Source organism: Passer montanus, unplaced genomic scaffold (assembly GCF_014805655.1).
Source record: "Passer montanus isolate IOZ18808 unplaced genomic scaffold, ASM1480565v1 scaffold62, whole genome shotgun sequence".
In the NCBI taxonomy this organism is placed as follows: Eukaryota; Metazoa; Chordata; class Aves; order Passeriformes; family Passeridae; genus Passer; species Passer montanus.
In genome coordinates, this window is record NW_024371260.1 from 3,716,825 (window position 1) to 3,732,805 (window position 15,981).

General features: G+C 47.6%; 1 protein-coding gene across 5 annotated transcripts in view; it reads left to right on the forward strand.

The window, feature by feature from the left end:
- CAMTA1 (calmodulin binding transcription activator 1) overlaps window positions 1-15,981 on the forward strand; it is a 237,312-nt gene that overhangs the window by 13,423 nt on the left and 207,908 nt on the right. For all 5 annotated transcript variants that reach the window (XM_039727754.1, XM_039727758.1, XM_039727756.1 and 2 more), the window contains one exon: window positions 10,369-10,487. In XM_039727754.1, the coding sequence (XP_039583688.1) occupies window positions 10,369-10,487 (119 nt within the window). The remainder of the gene's footprint in view (window positions 1-10,368; window positions 10,488-15,981) is intronic.

Below are 15,981 nucleotides of genomic sequence, written 5' to 3' on the forward strand. Positions count from 1 at the left end.
GCGGCCGGCCGCCTGGGCCGCGCGCCCCATTGGTGCCGCGCGCCGTCATTCTGGCGGGCGGCGCTGGTCATTGGCCGCCGGCGCGCGCGGCACCGTGCGTCAGCAGCTTAGTCCCTCCTCCCCCGCGGGGCGATTGGTCCCGGCGGCCGTCAGTTGCGTGTACTCAGCCCTCCAGTGGCTGCTGCGGCCGTCGATCACGCGTTCCGTCCCGCCCCCGCTCGCCCGCCCGGCGCCGCCGCTGAATGGCTGAGGCGCGTGCCACTGAAGCGCTGCCGCACTGCCATTGGCCGGGCGCTGTGTCCATCGCGCCCATCCCCTCCGGGGACCCGCCCCCGGCCTGCCACGATTGGCCACCGGGGATGTCAGTGCGGCAGATTGACCAATGGCAGGCGCGGGGCGTGCGCGGTGCGCGCGGGGCGGCCGGGCCGGCGGCGGCAGGCCGAAAGTTGGCGGCGCGGCGGGAGCGGGGCCGGCGCGTCCGCAAGGGGGAAGCGCCGCTCTGCTGCCGCTCCTGCCCCCGGCCCGGCGGGAGCGGGGCCGCGGCCCCGGTTCGGCGGGAGGCGGGTTGGATATTTCGTGTTATTTGGAGTAAGTTTGTCCCGGCTCGTTCGGGCAGCGGTGCTGCCCTGGAGCCCGCCGGCCGGGTGGTCGCGGCCGGTACCGGTGTCGGCGCCTCCATTTTACACGGGCGGGAGGAGAGAGCGGAGGGCAGTTCACATCCCCTGCCTAAATCCGGTTGAACGTGCCAACACCCCGGGGATTGGCCTGGTTGTAGTTGAGCTCCTCAAGGAACGGTGTTTAGTAGTAAGTAATAAGGAATTTTTTTTTCTTTATTCGCCACAGCACATGTACATTCTCGCTTGGAACCCATTTGCGTTCTTTACTGGAAAACCCCTTCATAGAATTTAAGGGTTTTTGTCCCACCTTTTCTCTAGATTTTTTTTTTCTCAGACTGCGTTGGGAATATATTTTTTGGGTTGTTTCTTGGTGGCTGTAGAGCCCCTTGGGCACAGGTTTGAGTTTTGACTGCGCCGTGAAATTCAAAGGCTCTGCAGAAATCTAAATTTTAAGTAGTAGAGGTGATTTTGAGTGTTGTTGGCTTCATCTTTCACTGATCTCTTTGATGCTCCTAAATCCATTAGTTCGATCTTTCCTTTGGTCTGGACGACGTCGGGCTTCATTCTTTTCTGACTTGCATTCAGATACATGATTAACTGCGCTGAAGTAGTGAAATGCCACCTGGCTAACAGGGCTGTGAGCGAGAAGGGAGCGAGCGTTCACCTGGACTTCCTGGCTCAGACTGTGACGTTTTCGTTCTCTTGGGGGTGACAGTATTGTCACCAAAGCACAGTCGGGTTCGATTCACTTTTCGGGCTTCCTGTGCCAAGGTACGATGGATTTTTCCTGTACAAAGCACAGGTTTCAGTGTGCTCAGCCCTGTAAAGCTGCGGCTCTACGGACAAGGCAGGTCAGTGATCCCTGGCTGGGAAGGTAACTTGTCCTTTCCGCTTGTTATTTACTGCAACTTTTGTGGTGTTTGGTCTTGGTAAATGGTTTCAGGGGGCGGCGGGTGAGGTGTGTGTTTGCTGGGCAGCTGTGTTTGCTCTTTCGAGTGGGGCTGTGCAGGAGCTGCGCCCGGCGCTGCCGTCCGGTGTCTCTGCCGGCCGGGCCGGCGCTGTCGCTGCTCTGTGCCCGTGCAGAGCATCGCGGAGGTGGGAGCGGAGCGGCCCCGGCTCGGCACCGGCGCCCGGGGTGTTCTCGTACGAAGTCACAGAGCTGCTCCCCCGCTGACCTACTTTTGCGGTGGATTTTCAAGGAGACGACATATAAACCATTCATTCCTTAAACCTAAACTCCACCTGTCAGAAACTTAAATGGGAATGCTTTTAAGGTGCGATTCAAGCAGAGTGTTTCACCAGTAGTGCAGGTGCTGGAGGAGAGCACACAAGTTGCTTTCGGTTTTAGTTACTTCAATGAGTTAAAAGCGGATGTAAATGGCAGCTCGCGGGCCGGCGCTGCTTGCATTGGGGAGCCGCCTGCTCCATCCCCCCAGCGCGGTGCAGCAGCAGCCTCTGAGCAGCAGCACACGGCTCTGCAGACCTGCCTGCCTTCGGAGCTCCCTGCCGAGCTGCCGTCGGGGCTGCTTGTGCCCTGGGAGCAGCGGGAGATCCCCGGCAGGAGGTGAGGTTTGGAATGAGGCTGGCACCGCTGTCCCCTGGCTGCAGGAGAGAGCTCCACGGCTTGGAGAACTCGGGTGAGTTTCCTCTTTTCTGGTTTCCTCGGGCAGGATGAGGCTGGTTCAGTGACCAAGCGGCTCTTGCCATCCTGCAGCAGAGGGTTTGTGGGTTTTGTAGTTCCTGCTGTGTTTTGTGCATCGGAGCTGAGCCGGGAGGACTGACCCTTGGCGGTGCCATCTTGGCAGCTGTGATAGCTCTGAACTTGATCGGGGGTGCTGAGGGGGTTGTCCTTTTAAAAACTTCCTTTTTCTAATTTGAAGTTCAAAATGGGAAGAATGTGCACAGGCGGCCTTTTTAATTTTGTGTTTTCACAGCCTCTAACAGAGAGCTTTGGAGAGAGGAGTGCCTGTGTGTTTTGCATGTGGCTGGCGCAGGGGCCCAGAATTTTGTTGTGCGCCGAGTTCGGTTCCGTGCAGTTGTTGAATTTTCTGTCTGGTAGTTGAGGCAGGGTCAAAGATGGGATGGCAGGAGGAGGTGGTGTTTCTCCCAGCAGCTCCTGAGCTGAGGGTACTGGTGGTGTGGGCTGACTGAAGAGGGCAAGCGGAGCCTCAGATGTTAGTGGCTTTGGAGGGACTATCTGGGGAACAACAGCCTTCTGAAAACAAAACATTCTGGATTTGGTTGTTAAACAGCAAAATACTTCCTTTGTGGAAATGTTACCTAAGGTTTTATTATTTAAACAAACCTGAACTTAGGGTGTGCTGATGGCTGGGGTTGTGTGCTGCAGGATCAGACTGTCGCGGGGAGGAGGCAGCATTTGATGCTCGGCTCAGTCCACTCCTTGCCCCAGAATTTTTGCTGAATCTCATCGCTGGGATTTTACCAAAATTTGTGTTGTCAGAATTGAAAGCAAACTGTCTCCTGGTGAAGTTTCTAGACCCTCTTCATGGGCTGTCAGCCAGCAGGACGGGTTCAGGGAGTGGGCTTCATTCCCTTTTTCCAAACAGGAGGAACTACATGTTTGTGAGGTCGGTTTTTTGCGTACTTTTGGTACTACAATCGTATTATTCCTGCTGTAAGGCTTAGGGCTTGTCTGAAACTCTGGTTTTTAAATTTAGTTCTGCATCTCTTCTTGTTAATGATTTTCACAATTACTTTGGCTTGAAGGTTTTTAGTTTTTATTTTTGTCAGTTTTAAAGCTGTGTATGTAGGAAACCTTCCTGGAGATGTATTAACTCAGATTTCATTTTCTGTATCAGTTGAAGATGTATTGAAACGATGATGTAGAAGTACAGTTAAAACAGATAACTTTAAATTTAGTATTTAGGGACTCAATGCTGACCTTACATTACTAGTGTTCTTAAATGGCTCTTATAAAGACCTCCTTATATTGGTAGATGTTGTTGGAGGAAGGGGCAGTAGCTATCCTCCCTCTGTCCAGACAGCCTTCAGAAAGAGGAAGCTGGAATGTGACCTTTCTTTTTCAATGTCCCTCTATCTCTGCTTCAGTAAGCCACATGCATCTGAAAGGAAAAAACCCTCAACCCTCAAACCCAAACATTGCCAGGCAGTGAAACAAGGCTGGGTGGAGTGCTCGAGGAATACCGGGCTGGTTAATTGAAATGCAGTGCTTCCAGCAGCTTCCTGCAGCTTCGGTGTTCCCTGGCTTCCACTTCCACACCTTGCTGAGTTTTCGCTTTGTAGTTTTCTCCCCTCGCTTTGTATCCTGTTTTCACCTTCTTTGGCTCCTGGCAGCCCTGTGTAGTGTTAGTGCTTGTTAAACCCCATGGGTTTGGAAAGGCAGGTTTGCCTCTGGGTGCTGGTGCCTTTGGGGTACAGCAGTCCTTTGGGGTACAGCACCCAGCCTATTGCCAGGGCAGTGCTGGAGGGCCACTCCATGCTGAGGAGCAGTCACGGCACTGGGTGAATGACAGCACACTGTTCTCACTGGACATGGAGTGCTCGCTGTCCTTTGCTGCTTGCTTTGGTTCAGGGAGCTGGGTTTTTCCAGACAGCTCTCCAGGTGGGTTTCCAAACTCTTTGTGGTATGAAAAGAAAATTGAAAATACCTGTTGCTGGTGGCTGCCAGCACATAGAGTCAGGGTAAGTGACTGCCCTGGCCTTAGCCAGTATGTGAGCACTTCTGGGAAATGTGTTGTAGTGTTGAGAACATCTGTAGTATTGGAAACTGAATAAAAAGATGGGTGATTTTTTTGCTAGACTTGGCCAGTGCTATCCACCACTCCTTGGCTTCATTGTCAAGGCTTCATTGAATTTGATGATGTAATTTTAGTGAAAACCAAGGGGTGAAGGAATTGATGACATGTCTCAACCAGAGTTGTTGGTGATGGCGAGCAATGGTTTCGTCGTTCTGGTGCACTTGTCAGATGTAGCAGCAAAGCAGTGAAAGTCAGGTGTGAACATGAGCTGCAAGGAGAGGCTGAAGCCCCTGCACTGTGTGAACACTCCCAAAGTTTGCTTTTAGAGTAGGTCCTTGTATGCACCTTCTGACTGTAAAGGAATTCTCCTCTTGCTCCGTTAGCAAGTGCTTGGAACCTGCCTAGGTGGGAGAGGGAGAGGAGCTTGTTTTGCTGGTGGGGGAAAGTAGACTCGGAAATGTTGTGCAGGGCACTAAGCATATGGCACAAGAAATGATTGTGATTGTGGGTGATTGTGTCACCCAGCCCTCAGCCACTGTGTGGGCCTTCATTAGGGAAGATTTGGCTCTCAACCCTTCCCCAAAATGCACCATTTGCAGTTTAACCTAACTGGTGTTCACACTGAATTTACTTATAAAATGTCAAGAAACTTTATGCTATGTGAAAAGGACAAAGGGACTTGGGTGTAGCACATTACTGGTGGGGAGAACTGGGCCATTGATGCACAACAGCAGCTTTAGCTATATTTGTGTTTCTTATGGTTTTAGAATTGTTTGTAGAATTTGTCATAGCAACAAAGTATTTATCACAAATATTCCAAGACACTAAGGCTAGATTCAGTAACTTCTAGAGGAAAATTGTTTTGTTGCTCATCCTTCATACTGTCACCATTCCTGTGATTCCCTCCTCATCCTTTCTGGGCTTTTTCCTTCCTCATTTATTCCATGCAGGCAGCACTCATGGCCATACACGTGCTGGTTTGTGTTGGCCTTTTTGCTCTATTTGTATATTTTTACCTTTTCCTGAACTGCTTAGTCTTTCCTTGGTCCTCCCCTCAGCCCTGGGCTGCATCCCGTGCTGGTGGCCTGGGGATGCATTTGCTCAGCCAGTGTGTGACTGAGTGCTGGCATCCAGCAGAGCCCTGCTGAGACAGCAGCACTGCAGAACTGGACCTGGTTATCTTCTCTTAGCCACCCTTGATTGATATTTAGAAATCTGCTTTTGTTGCCAAGAGATTTACTACTATAATGATACAAATATTTCTAGCAAACAGACCAAGAGCTGTTGGGTTTGCTTCTGTTGCTGCTTGTTTATGGATGGAAGATGCCAGGATTGAAGTTTAACTGTGAGAAATAACATGACAGTCCTGCAGTTGTTTGGATCTGGAGTCATTCCTTGCATTTATTTCTTCCAGATGGAGTTTGTTGGATTTATCTGTGCCTGGAGGTCAGTGAGTGGCTGGGTGACTATGGTGGCCTCTGAGCAGTGTGTTTTTGTGGCACCATTTGTGCATTGTAGGGCTGAAACTCTGCCACCTCAGTGGCTGCTCAGTGGTGGTGGGATCAGCTGGATGCCTGCCCCTTCCCCACATAAGCATGATATTGGGATTTTAGTAGTTTGTTTTATACTAAAGTGCCCATTTGTAATGTTTAAACACCTCTTCCCTCACTTGAGGTAGTTAAGGAGATGACCAGCCCTAAGTTATTATTTCATAATAATGGGTTTATAAAACTTGTGTTTGTGAGTTTATGGCTTACTTGTGTTATTTATTTCCAGAATAGACCTGTCTGCAGATGACCAGCTGATGAACATCCTTTTGGCCATTTCTTTATTTTCTAATTACATGTTATATAGGCAAACTGTGGTAGTTAATGGGGCTGCAGGTCGAAATTCACCTCCAGGATCAGCAAAGATTTAAGAACCAGTTAAAGAAAAAGAAGAGGGGGTAAGGGGTTGTTTGGAGAGTGGGGGTAGAGCACAGACTCTGTGATTTGCTGTTGTGCACTTCAGAGTTTTATGGCCCGTGGTGCATCCCTTGGGAGGATAAAGTGCAAGGAGCATGAAGAAAACCATAAAATGACGAAGGGTTTATGTGGTATAATTAATGTGGAACTTTCCATGAACTTTATAATACTTACACTTTCTTAATTCTACACGAGTTTCTGGTTTGCTAATAAGTAATCTTAAAGATTGCTAATGGAACTTAAATTTTGCATTTTCATCCTGAATTATAAGAGGACACATTGTAGGCTGCTATATTTTAGTCTGTAGCTTCCTTACTTGAGTTCTCAGCTGTGGCTGTGCCTGCCTTGGGAAACATTTTTGAGCTGTGGCCAGCTCTGCACTAAAAACCACCGTGTTGATAGAGCTTTACTGGCAAATCCTCCCCATGCCAGTGTGGCTCTGCTTGCACAGACATTTTTTATTGACACTGGATGGATTTGCAGATCTTGGTGTTGTTAGTCGCACCCATGGCAAAAATAAATGAGGAGAAAGTTCAAGTAAAAATCTGGATTTGCACAGTAGAACCAAATCAGTGCTGGGATGTTGCAGCTCCTGCCTTTAGCTACTGAGGAAATTTTAGTTGGTGATAAATGGAGGAGTTTGCCTGCTGGGTGCTCTGCCTGTGCTGCTGGATGAGCAGGGCTGCAGAGCAGTGTGGACCCTTTTCCTGTGCCTTCACAGGAGCCCCCGTGGTGCTGGATGGGCTCATCAGCTGCACCAGCAATGGCAGGTTTGATTCAAGCAAGGGAATAGCACTGGGTGGTGGGGAGGGGGCATTGCTCCACCTCCCTGAAAATGTCATGGTGCTGTTTGTGAGGGACAGGACCAGGAAAGTGGTGCTTCATTTGGAAGAATGGGAACTCTTGTTCCACCAGTACCCTGAGTGCTACTGGGTGAGTAATTCTCTTCTGCTCTCCTGTTTCCAGCTTCCCTGGACTTTCCTCCCTGTAGGAATACATTGTGTAATTACAGAGGGCTGAGAAGCAAGGTTGAAGGCAGATGTGTGTACATCATTTGGGGCTATGGGTTCTTCACTCTCATAGCTGTTGGCTGATTTCATCCTTTTCCAAGGTCAGACCTGGTTTAGAGGTCACTGGATTTAGGGTTTGCATCCCATACTGTGATGGTTGTGTGTATTCTGACCACACGGCTCGAGGAGTCCATAATGAAAAGCTGCTTGGATGGAGGCAGGAGGCTGTTGTTTTTCACATAGGGGATTTTTTTGGAGTGAGGAAATGCCATTGCTAAATGCAGAAAAGGGAGACATCCGTGAGATGTAGTCGTGTTACAGGATGGTGAGAATGACCTTCCATTGCTGTAATAACAGAAGGTGGGAGATGCTAACAACAGGAGTTGGAAGGTTTAGCGTCAGCAAGTTCTGACAACTTCTACCAAAACATTTTAAAGGGCTCTATTATCCATAGGCACTTTCTGGATTAATAATACTGATAATTGATGACAATGGAAGAAAGTTAATAAAACGAGCTGAATAATTAGAGGTCTGCCAGCCCTGCAAAATAATGGAATGAGTGATAGAGGGCTTGACTGATACGGAGGTAAGGGGAAGTAATACAATTAATGTCAATTAAAATGTGCCCATGGAAAATAAGCTGATGAGATGTAACTGGGATGTAGTTTGGCTGATAAAAGCAATAATGTGTGCTGTAAAATACTTTGCGCCTTAATGAATTGAATGTAGAGCAATGCAGTGTTTTGAATGAGAAATGGAAATGGTGTAAAATGAATGCAGGGAGTGGGAAATGAGTATTGGCTGCATTGGGAGGTGGATCTGGAAGTGGCTGGGAGCTGCTGGCATGGCAGGCCTTGCCTGGCTCTGGTCTTTGCCACAGGCAAGTTGTGGTTTTGTGGATAACCCCAGGTGTCACAGCTTGGGTGTCTGTGAGGCTTTGAGTGGCTCGAGTGCAGGAAAATAGTGGTGACAGTCATACGTGCAGAGCATTGGATGGGAAAGGATGTGCCCAAAAAGCTCTGTAGAGTTGATACCTTTTGAGGCTACCTAGAACAGAGGCTAGACAGTGTTAAAGGAATAAAGTAGATTTATTAAAAGGCTGTCAAAGGATTCACCTTGGGCAGTACCAGAGCCTGACCGAGGCTACACCCAAGGTGGACAATGGGTCACGAGTTTTCACACTTTTATAACTTTTGGTCCATTTACATATTGGGATTAATTGTCTGATTACAGCTTCAGGTTATGCAGTTCCATCCTCCCAGATTGCTCTCCTCAATTCGCTGTTGTTTACATGTTTTGAGCCTGAAGCTGCAACGGTGTCCTTGGTTCTGGGGCTGGAAAAGGATTGTTTTGTGTGAGTGAACTGTGAGGAGAACTTGCTAGCACTTTATATGGAGTTCAGAGTTACAGACTAATGCAGTACAGAATCTGGATAATATAAAAGCTAAAACTTAAGGCATCCGATTCATGGTCAAAAATACTCAATATCCAAATAAAAATCCTGGAATGGCATAATGGAGAGCACCCTCTCCCTGATTTCTTCAGCAGTCCAGCAGAAATCAATACTCCCTGGCTGCTCCTTGCCCAGGAAGAAGTTGGGAAGTGGCAGCCCTGTTGATTTAGTCCGACACAGGCACACAATGAGTTCCCAGTAACTCAGGGAGCGTGCAGGACTCATAAATTACAGAGCAGCTCACGTTTATCATACACATCGCTGCTTATCTTGTAAACTCATCTGCTGGGCTTGCACGAGCAGTTGATTTAACAGCATGTATATTGTTGAACTTGACACATCCAAGAGTCTAATCAAGCTTTAAGAATACCAGGGATGTCTGGCTGCTGGTGTGAAGTCTCTGCAATTCCTAAGTAATTTCTAAGAATGATCGTGGGCCAGGCTCTGTCGGGTTCACTGCAGGTCACAGGGAATGTCTGTGTTGTACGGAATTGCAGAGGAGTTTTATCATAGTGCTGGCATGTGTTTTATGATATAAAATGATTAGATGTGTAAAATGAAGTTAATGTCCTTTTTCTGTACATTTCCAGCTGGGAAATGACTATAAATTAATTTTGTAGGGTAAAATGCCAGTGACTAACTGTACTGCTTGTGTAGCACTGCCCCAGGATCTGTTGTGGGATGCATGGGGCTGGTGGAAGATGACAGAGATATGGTGTGTTTGAGGGAGAACTGATAAAGTTCTGCGTTGTGGCTGGTCTCTCTCATGCTGCTGCTTCGGTTCCCTTTCCTGTGGGGACTGATTTGGTTGATAAACGTGCATTTCATGGGTGCTTTGATTCTTTTGGTGGTGTTAGAGAAGGTGCTTCTGGCGTGGGAATGCAGGGTTTTTTGGGACTTGGGTCTTTTAAGAGGAATTGATGCACCTTCCACATGATTAGCAATAAAAAAGAATAATTTTGTATTTAGTATTTCTGCTTTTGAAACCCTTGGGCATGGTGAGGTAGGAAAATTCCATCCCTCTTCCTCACTCATGTTGACGAACTACATTTACTTTCTGAGTTGTGAATGGAAATAGAAGTAACCTGGGTTAGATCAGGTATGGTGTGTTTTAGCTTAAAATGAACTAATAGACCTTGAGTTGCATTTCTGCTGCAGCTTGACAAAATTATAGCAGGTGCTGGGGCTCTGTGCTTATTTACTTGCAAATCCTGTCAAGTGTGAACTTCATTTATGACTTCCCTGGCAGGTCGTGCCGCTGTGGTCACAGCTTCTACAGTGTTTTGTTGCTGTTGCTTGTAAAATTTGCCACTGAGGGAAATAATAAGCTAAAATAGGCACAGGTAAGCACACACAGGCTCCTTGTTCCCGAATACATTGAAGCTCTTCTAAAACTTTGCAACCAGAAAGAATTAAACTGTGTTTATATTTCTGAAATAAAGTTGCAGTTTCAACAGAAAGCTGTTATTTGTCTTATTGGCATGGCAAATTGCTCTTTTTGGGCAGGGCAACTGGGGGGTTTCCAAATCTTGTCATCATTTGAGTCTCCTGGTTGCAACCACCCATTCTCCTGTGTGTACATCATGTGTCTCCTCTTTTTTCTAGATGATCATGGGAACAGCAATGGCAGTCATGTAAAGATCTTTTTACCGAAGAAGCTGCTTGAATGTCTACCAAAATGTTCAAGTTTACCGAAAGAGAGGCACCGCTGGAACACTAACGAGGTAGTTAAATCTCTTACTTATTCTTAAATGTACCAGCTTACTTAGTGCTTATGGATTGTTTTGTGAGAGCATGTCCTGCAAGTTACAGGATATGAGTTCCCTGGCTCTGGAAGCTGTTCCATAAATAATAAGTCATACATATTGAAAGTAAGCTTTAAGTGAGACTTGAAGGCAAATGTGGAAGTTGACTTCTGTTTTAGACTTCTAGGAGTCTATTGCTCGTGTGTGTGACTTGTCTCAAATTTCACATCACCTTAATGACCTGTTTCAGAGTGGTTTAAAATTAGATAGGTGTGTTTGTACCATGATGAATAAAGTGTTACTTTCCTGTGCATGAAGACTTCCAAACAAAAAAGTGGTGTGTGTTCTTTCCTGCCACACAGGGTCCTGGGAAATAACCAGCTTACCTCTGTCTGAGTAATCTTGTTAAGAATAAGGAAAACACAGAACTGGGTGTTTTGTACTGGAATCCAGTTACTCTTAGTATTCTGGTTCACAGTTCACGTGTTACTGCATTATGGTTGGAGTAGTTTAATAAAAAAGAAGTATTTGAAATACTGTGGGGCAAAGTGAAGTTAAAGAACAACCCAGGTAGCTCTATAATCCTTAGGCTTTATTCCTGTTGTGCAGCAATGCTGAATGTCCCATGGCAATACCCACAGGGTATAGTAGGGGTGTAGTTTTAGTTTTTAGTAGCTCTGTCTTAGTGTAGCTTTGCCATATTTAAGGGAATCACTTAATAATAGAGGAAATCCACTTGGAGAAGTGACTGTAAAACTCCAGTTAGTGTCTGCTTGTTGAGAGCTGACTGGTCCTGTTCATCTGATCCCTCGTTTGTAGATCTAAACTTGTTAAGAGAACCTGTGCTCATGAGTTTAGCACCTGCAAGTGGCAGCTGAGTGCAGGATCAAACACAGCTCACTTCTGTGTGTGTGTTTGCTGAGCGTAGAATCAATCACAGAGCAGTGACTGTGTGTATTTTTCAAAATTGGAGTCCTTACCCCTCTTCCTTTTGGTGTCTGGAAGTTACAGTCAGATATTTATTTTTAACATACCCAGTACTGTGATAGAATGAACCAGGTCTTCGGGGCAGTTACTGGCCTTGGCTTTTTTGTGTAGATGTTTTTGTTTTGGGTCATTGGAATTGAAATGTAAATCGTAGAAAATGTGGGTTGCTGTTTATTCTGTGATAGTGTTTATATTAATGGGGACAGGCATGGAGCAGTGGCAATTCCAGTGGCTCTGACAGATGATGTTTGGACAAACACAGTTGGGGGCAAGCAAGCTGTGCACAGGTGTGTGACAGAATGATGCTCTTCTCTTCTACTGGAAAGAGCTGCTTGGGGTGGGGTTTAGTCACTTTAATGTTGCTGCTGTCCCCAGTGCAGAACTTTGAGCACACATGGCTTTGGGTAGGATTGGTGTGTGGAGCTTCCTATGTGTGTGGAGCTTCTGCCAGGATGTGGCAGAGTTCATTATGCAGCTGAAAACTGTTGTTATTCATGAGCAGAAGCAGGAATGTGCAGGTGCTTGGTGTGGTGTATTAGGTTAGGAGGAGAATTTGTGAGTGTGGCTGTTCTCCTAAGGGTTGTGTCAGTGTTTTGGGGAGCAGGGAGTGGGCGGTTCTGCCAGTGCAATGCTGGGGTGGGATTGTCTGGTGCTGGAATTCTGGATGGACTGTTTGCTGATAGACACAGGCCATCAGCTGGGACATTAAAACCAGACTGAGCCCCTGTTGGTCTTATTGAATGTCAGATTCCTCTCTCTCATTTGTATCCCCTCTTCACAAATCTCTCACTGAGGCTGTTGTGCCATGAGGCTGTGGAGCTGGCTCTGTCCATGGGGTGTGGCTCGTGCTGACTCTGCCAGCCTGTGGGATGTGGTGTGGCTGGTGCAGTATCCCTGTTGCATGATTTAAATGAAATAGCTTTTCTTGTGGCCAGAGATTTTTTGGCCCCATTAGCTCAGAGGGGGGGAAAAAATAGAAAAAGCCAGAGTCTTATGCCGAGATGAAGTCTTGGAAATTTGTGTTAATTATGGGGGAGGAAGGAGCTGAGCTTCCAGATTTTACTGCCTTCCCCACCCCCAATCTGAAAGTTTAATTCTGTGCACTGTTATAAAACTTGAAATTTTCTTAGGGTATAATTGAATAATAATGTTGGACTACATTCTGGAGGCATTCCTAAGGGAATAAATTTTTTCATCTGAGTACACAGGTGTTCTGTCTGTGCTTGTGAAGACAGAAGTTGTAAAGTAGAGAAGAAGTTGTATTTTATACAGTGGTATTTCCAGAATTTTTGTACTGATTCCAGAATCCCTGGTCCTGTGTGTGAGGTGTCTCCTGACAGGGATGTTTAGTAAAAGATGGAAAAGAAATGAAATGTCTAAACAACTTAGAGATCTGAATGCATGTGACAATGCTGTCCTCCCTCCAGTGGTGTGTGCTGGGCAGTCCCGGGTGTGGAGTCTCTCCACGAGCTGCAGAGTGTGAGTGTAGCAGACACTGGATTCATCCCCAGGGGTCGTGGGGGCCAAACCCCCTAACCCAGCCGAGACCCGACTCCCAAACGTTCCCTTTTGTGCTCTTTTGCATGGGGATGGTTCAAGGAAACTTGACCACAGCTCTTGCCTGTCTCTTGTGGCCCTGAAGCCCAGCACGAGGGTGTTCCCAGCTGTGGGGGGGGTGGGCAGCAGGATGAGCATGTGCAGTCACTGGGGCTGCTGGTGCAGAGGTCAGGGAGCAGCCGGGGTAGGGCATCGCCATGGGAACACCGCAGATCGCTTTTTCTGAGCACTTACATCTGCAGCCTGAGAGTGATGGTCAGATGTTACTCAGGGTTGGGTGGTTGGGAGGAAGAAATTGTGTCCTCTGAGAGCTGGGTGGGCTGTGGATGACTCTACATGTAGTAAAATCACGTGATGAGCAGCGAGAGAAATGGAGCGCTTAAAAATGGTTCAAACATGTTATGGGGGTGCTTGCTTTCCATCGGATCGTGCATTTGCAGCTGAAATGTTTGATGGAAATACATTTCCATACCAAGATGTCATCTTGTCTTAAATCAAGTTTATAGCGGTTTTTTATTTCCTACTGAAGGAAGTGTTCCGTCTAATTCAATTTTTTTTTACCAGAGATAGAAAATCTTAAGTTAAGCCTAGCAATTTAATTACAGATTTACATTTTTGAAATGCCTGTAAAGGTGCATTGTGCTTATTTCTCCAGCTCTGGGAGAGGATAGAGACGGGGCTTTCATATTATTTCTCACATTAAGACAAATGAGTTAGTTGCAAGAAACTTCTGCAGTGCTTTGTGCTTGTGAGGGAGTTCCTCACTCTAAGGGTTTGTGAAATGCAGATCCAGTTTGGTTTCAGTGAGTGGATGGAGCAAAGGCTTCTGGCTCGGCGTGCTGGCAGTGCGCCTTGGAGGAGAATTTTGGGAGCGCTGGATCTCGGCTCTCTTCCATGGGAGCAGGGCTGGGTTCTCAAAGCAGGGCTGCACAGAACCCCCCTCCAGCTGCCCCAGCTGAACTCCTGTCCCCTGGCAGAGGTGGTGAAGGTGGTGCCTCCTTACCCATTAGTCACTTTGGGCAACAAGATATGTTGTCTGCAGGAGATACATCCCGCTGCTTTCTGTCTGGGAAGCGGGAGCTTCCCGGGGTGCTGGCCTCAAGGATGTTGGAGTAACCTTGTCTCTGCACAGCGCTTGCCAGACACCGGATTGCAGCTCTGAACAGAGATGCCGTTCGTTAACAGTTGGCAGCCGCAGTCATTAATCATCCTTGTAAACACTTAATGACACGGTGCGAGAAAGAAGAAAAAGTTAAACATTGGAAATGTAAAATGCTATCTTGGGCTTTGGTTCCAATAGGATTCTCTATTTACAGTCTGTTGGGAGAAGCCCAGAACTTCCATGGTAGAAAAAGCCAGCAGCAATTGCTCCATGTGCTTAGGCTTGTCTGGAGGGGCATGGCAGAACTGCCCTGCTCTCTAGAGTCAGCCAGAATCCACATTTTGCAGATTCCAGGCTCAGGTACTGCTTGGGAGAGTATTCAAATAATGCAATTATGAAACTGTATTTGAGCATTATTTAGCATAGGAAGAAACCCTCTGCCTCTGCTGCCTGGGGGCCCGAGTCGCGTGTTCACTGACATCTCGATGTGCTCTGGCGTCCTTGCTGTGCTCGCATGACAGTGACATTCTCCTTTTCACTTGACAACGAGTTATTTGCCATCTTTTCTCTAAAGCACAGAGAAGATCTTGAAGGTTTGGAGAATTGCCTGAGGGACGTGAGGGACCCAGACTGATGGGGGAGCGAGTCTGGAGCCTTGGGGCTGGCTGTGATGCTCTGAAATGCTGGCAGGAGGAAGTGAAAGCAATACTCTGGCTGCCTGCTCCTCCAGCTCCCCTCGGCTGCCGCAGCTGAGTGTCGGGCAGCTGGTCACCGCACGGCTCCTGTCGCCACACGTTTGTGCATTGAAACCCTGCTCTGCTGCAGACCCGGCAGCAGGGCTACTGCTTTTTTTTCCTTTTTTTTTTTTTAATGTTTCTAAGTGCCTTTTAGAATTGACTCTTACATTAGAAAACTTAAAAAACCTCCTTGTTTTAAGGCTGCCCAGGAGTGTGCGGTGTATTGTAACTCAGCACTGCATGTTCCAGTCCATTCCTTATTCACCAAAGTAGCTGAATGTGTTACAAATATGTGGTGTTGAGGACCAGTTTCTGTTTCCCAGCTGGAACAGGGAAGGATTGTTGGTCTAGGTCATAGTGTCCCCTAAAGATGGCAAAACACAGTGGAAAAGGAGCAGTGTTCAGTACAGCTCCCTATGGACTCTGAAGTCCAGCATATTTTTTAAAATGCTTTACATCAATTCATTCAGATATGTTCAGCTGGAGCTCAGGGTTCCCAAAGCCAGAGGCTGCTGGCGGCTGTTGGGAGAGCCCTGTGCCTGCTTAGGAGCACTCCCAGGGCTGGGACATCCTCACGGTGTGTGTCAGCTCTGGGGTTTCTCAAAAGCAATAAGAATATTGAATTTAGACTAATTGCCTGCTGCCCACGTGATCGCAGTATAAAATACTCTGATAGTAATGGCAAATGCTGCTACTAGAAATGCAGTTGGTTGCAGACTAGCTTGTGTGTCCTCCCACATAGCAGCTCCTCCTGCCCCTGCTGCTCTGGCACCTGGGGGTGCCCTTGGCATGGTGCTGAGCTGGGGACTGAGGCACATTGCAACGAGGGTTTGGGAATGGCAGGCGATACCTTGTTGGGGGCAAAGTGTTTACCAAGTGCTGGAGCAGCCAGAGCATCCATAAAATGCAGAGTGCCAGTGTCGGTTCTCATCCTTTATTTCAGTGGTGGTGGTCTGTGAGGTCCTGTGCCCCTGAGAGACCTCTCCCACCTGGCTTTGTCACCAGCGAGCTGGGTGCCTGTGCTGCCAGCCCGTGGTACTGTTCGTCCAGAGCCTGCCCCTCTCGGCCACCAGCAGGAATGTGAGGAACC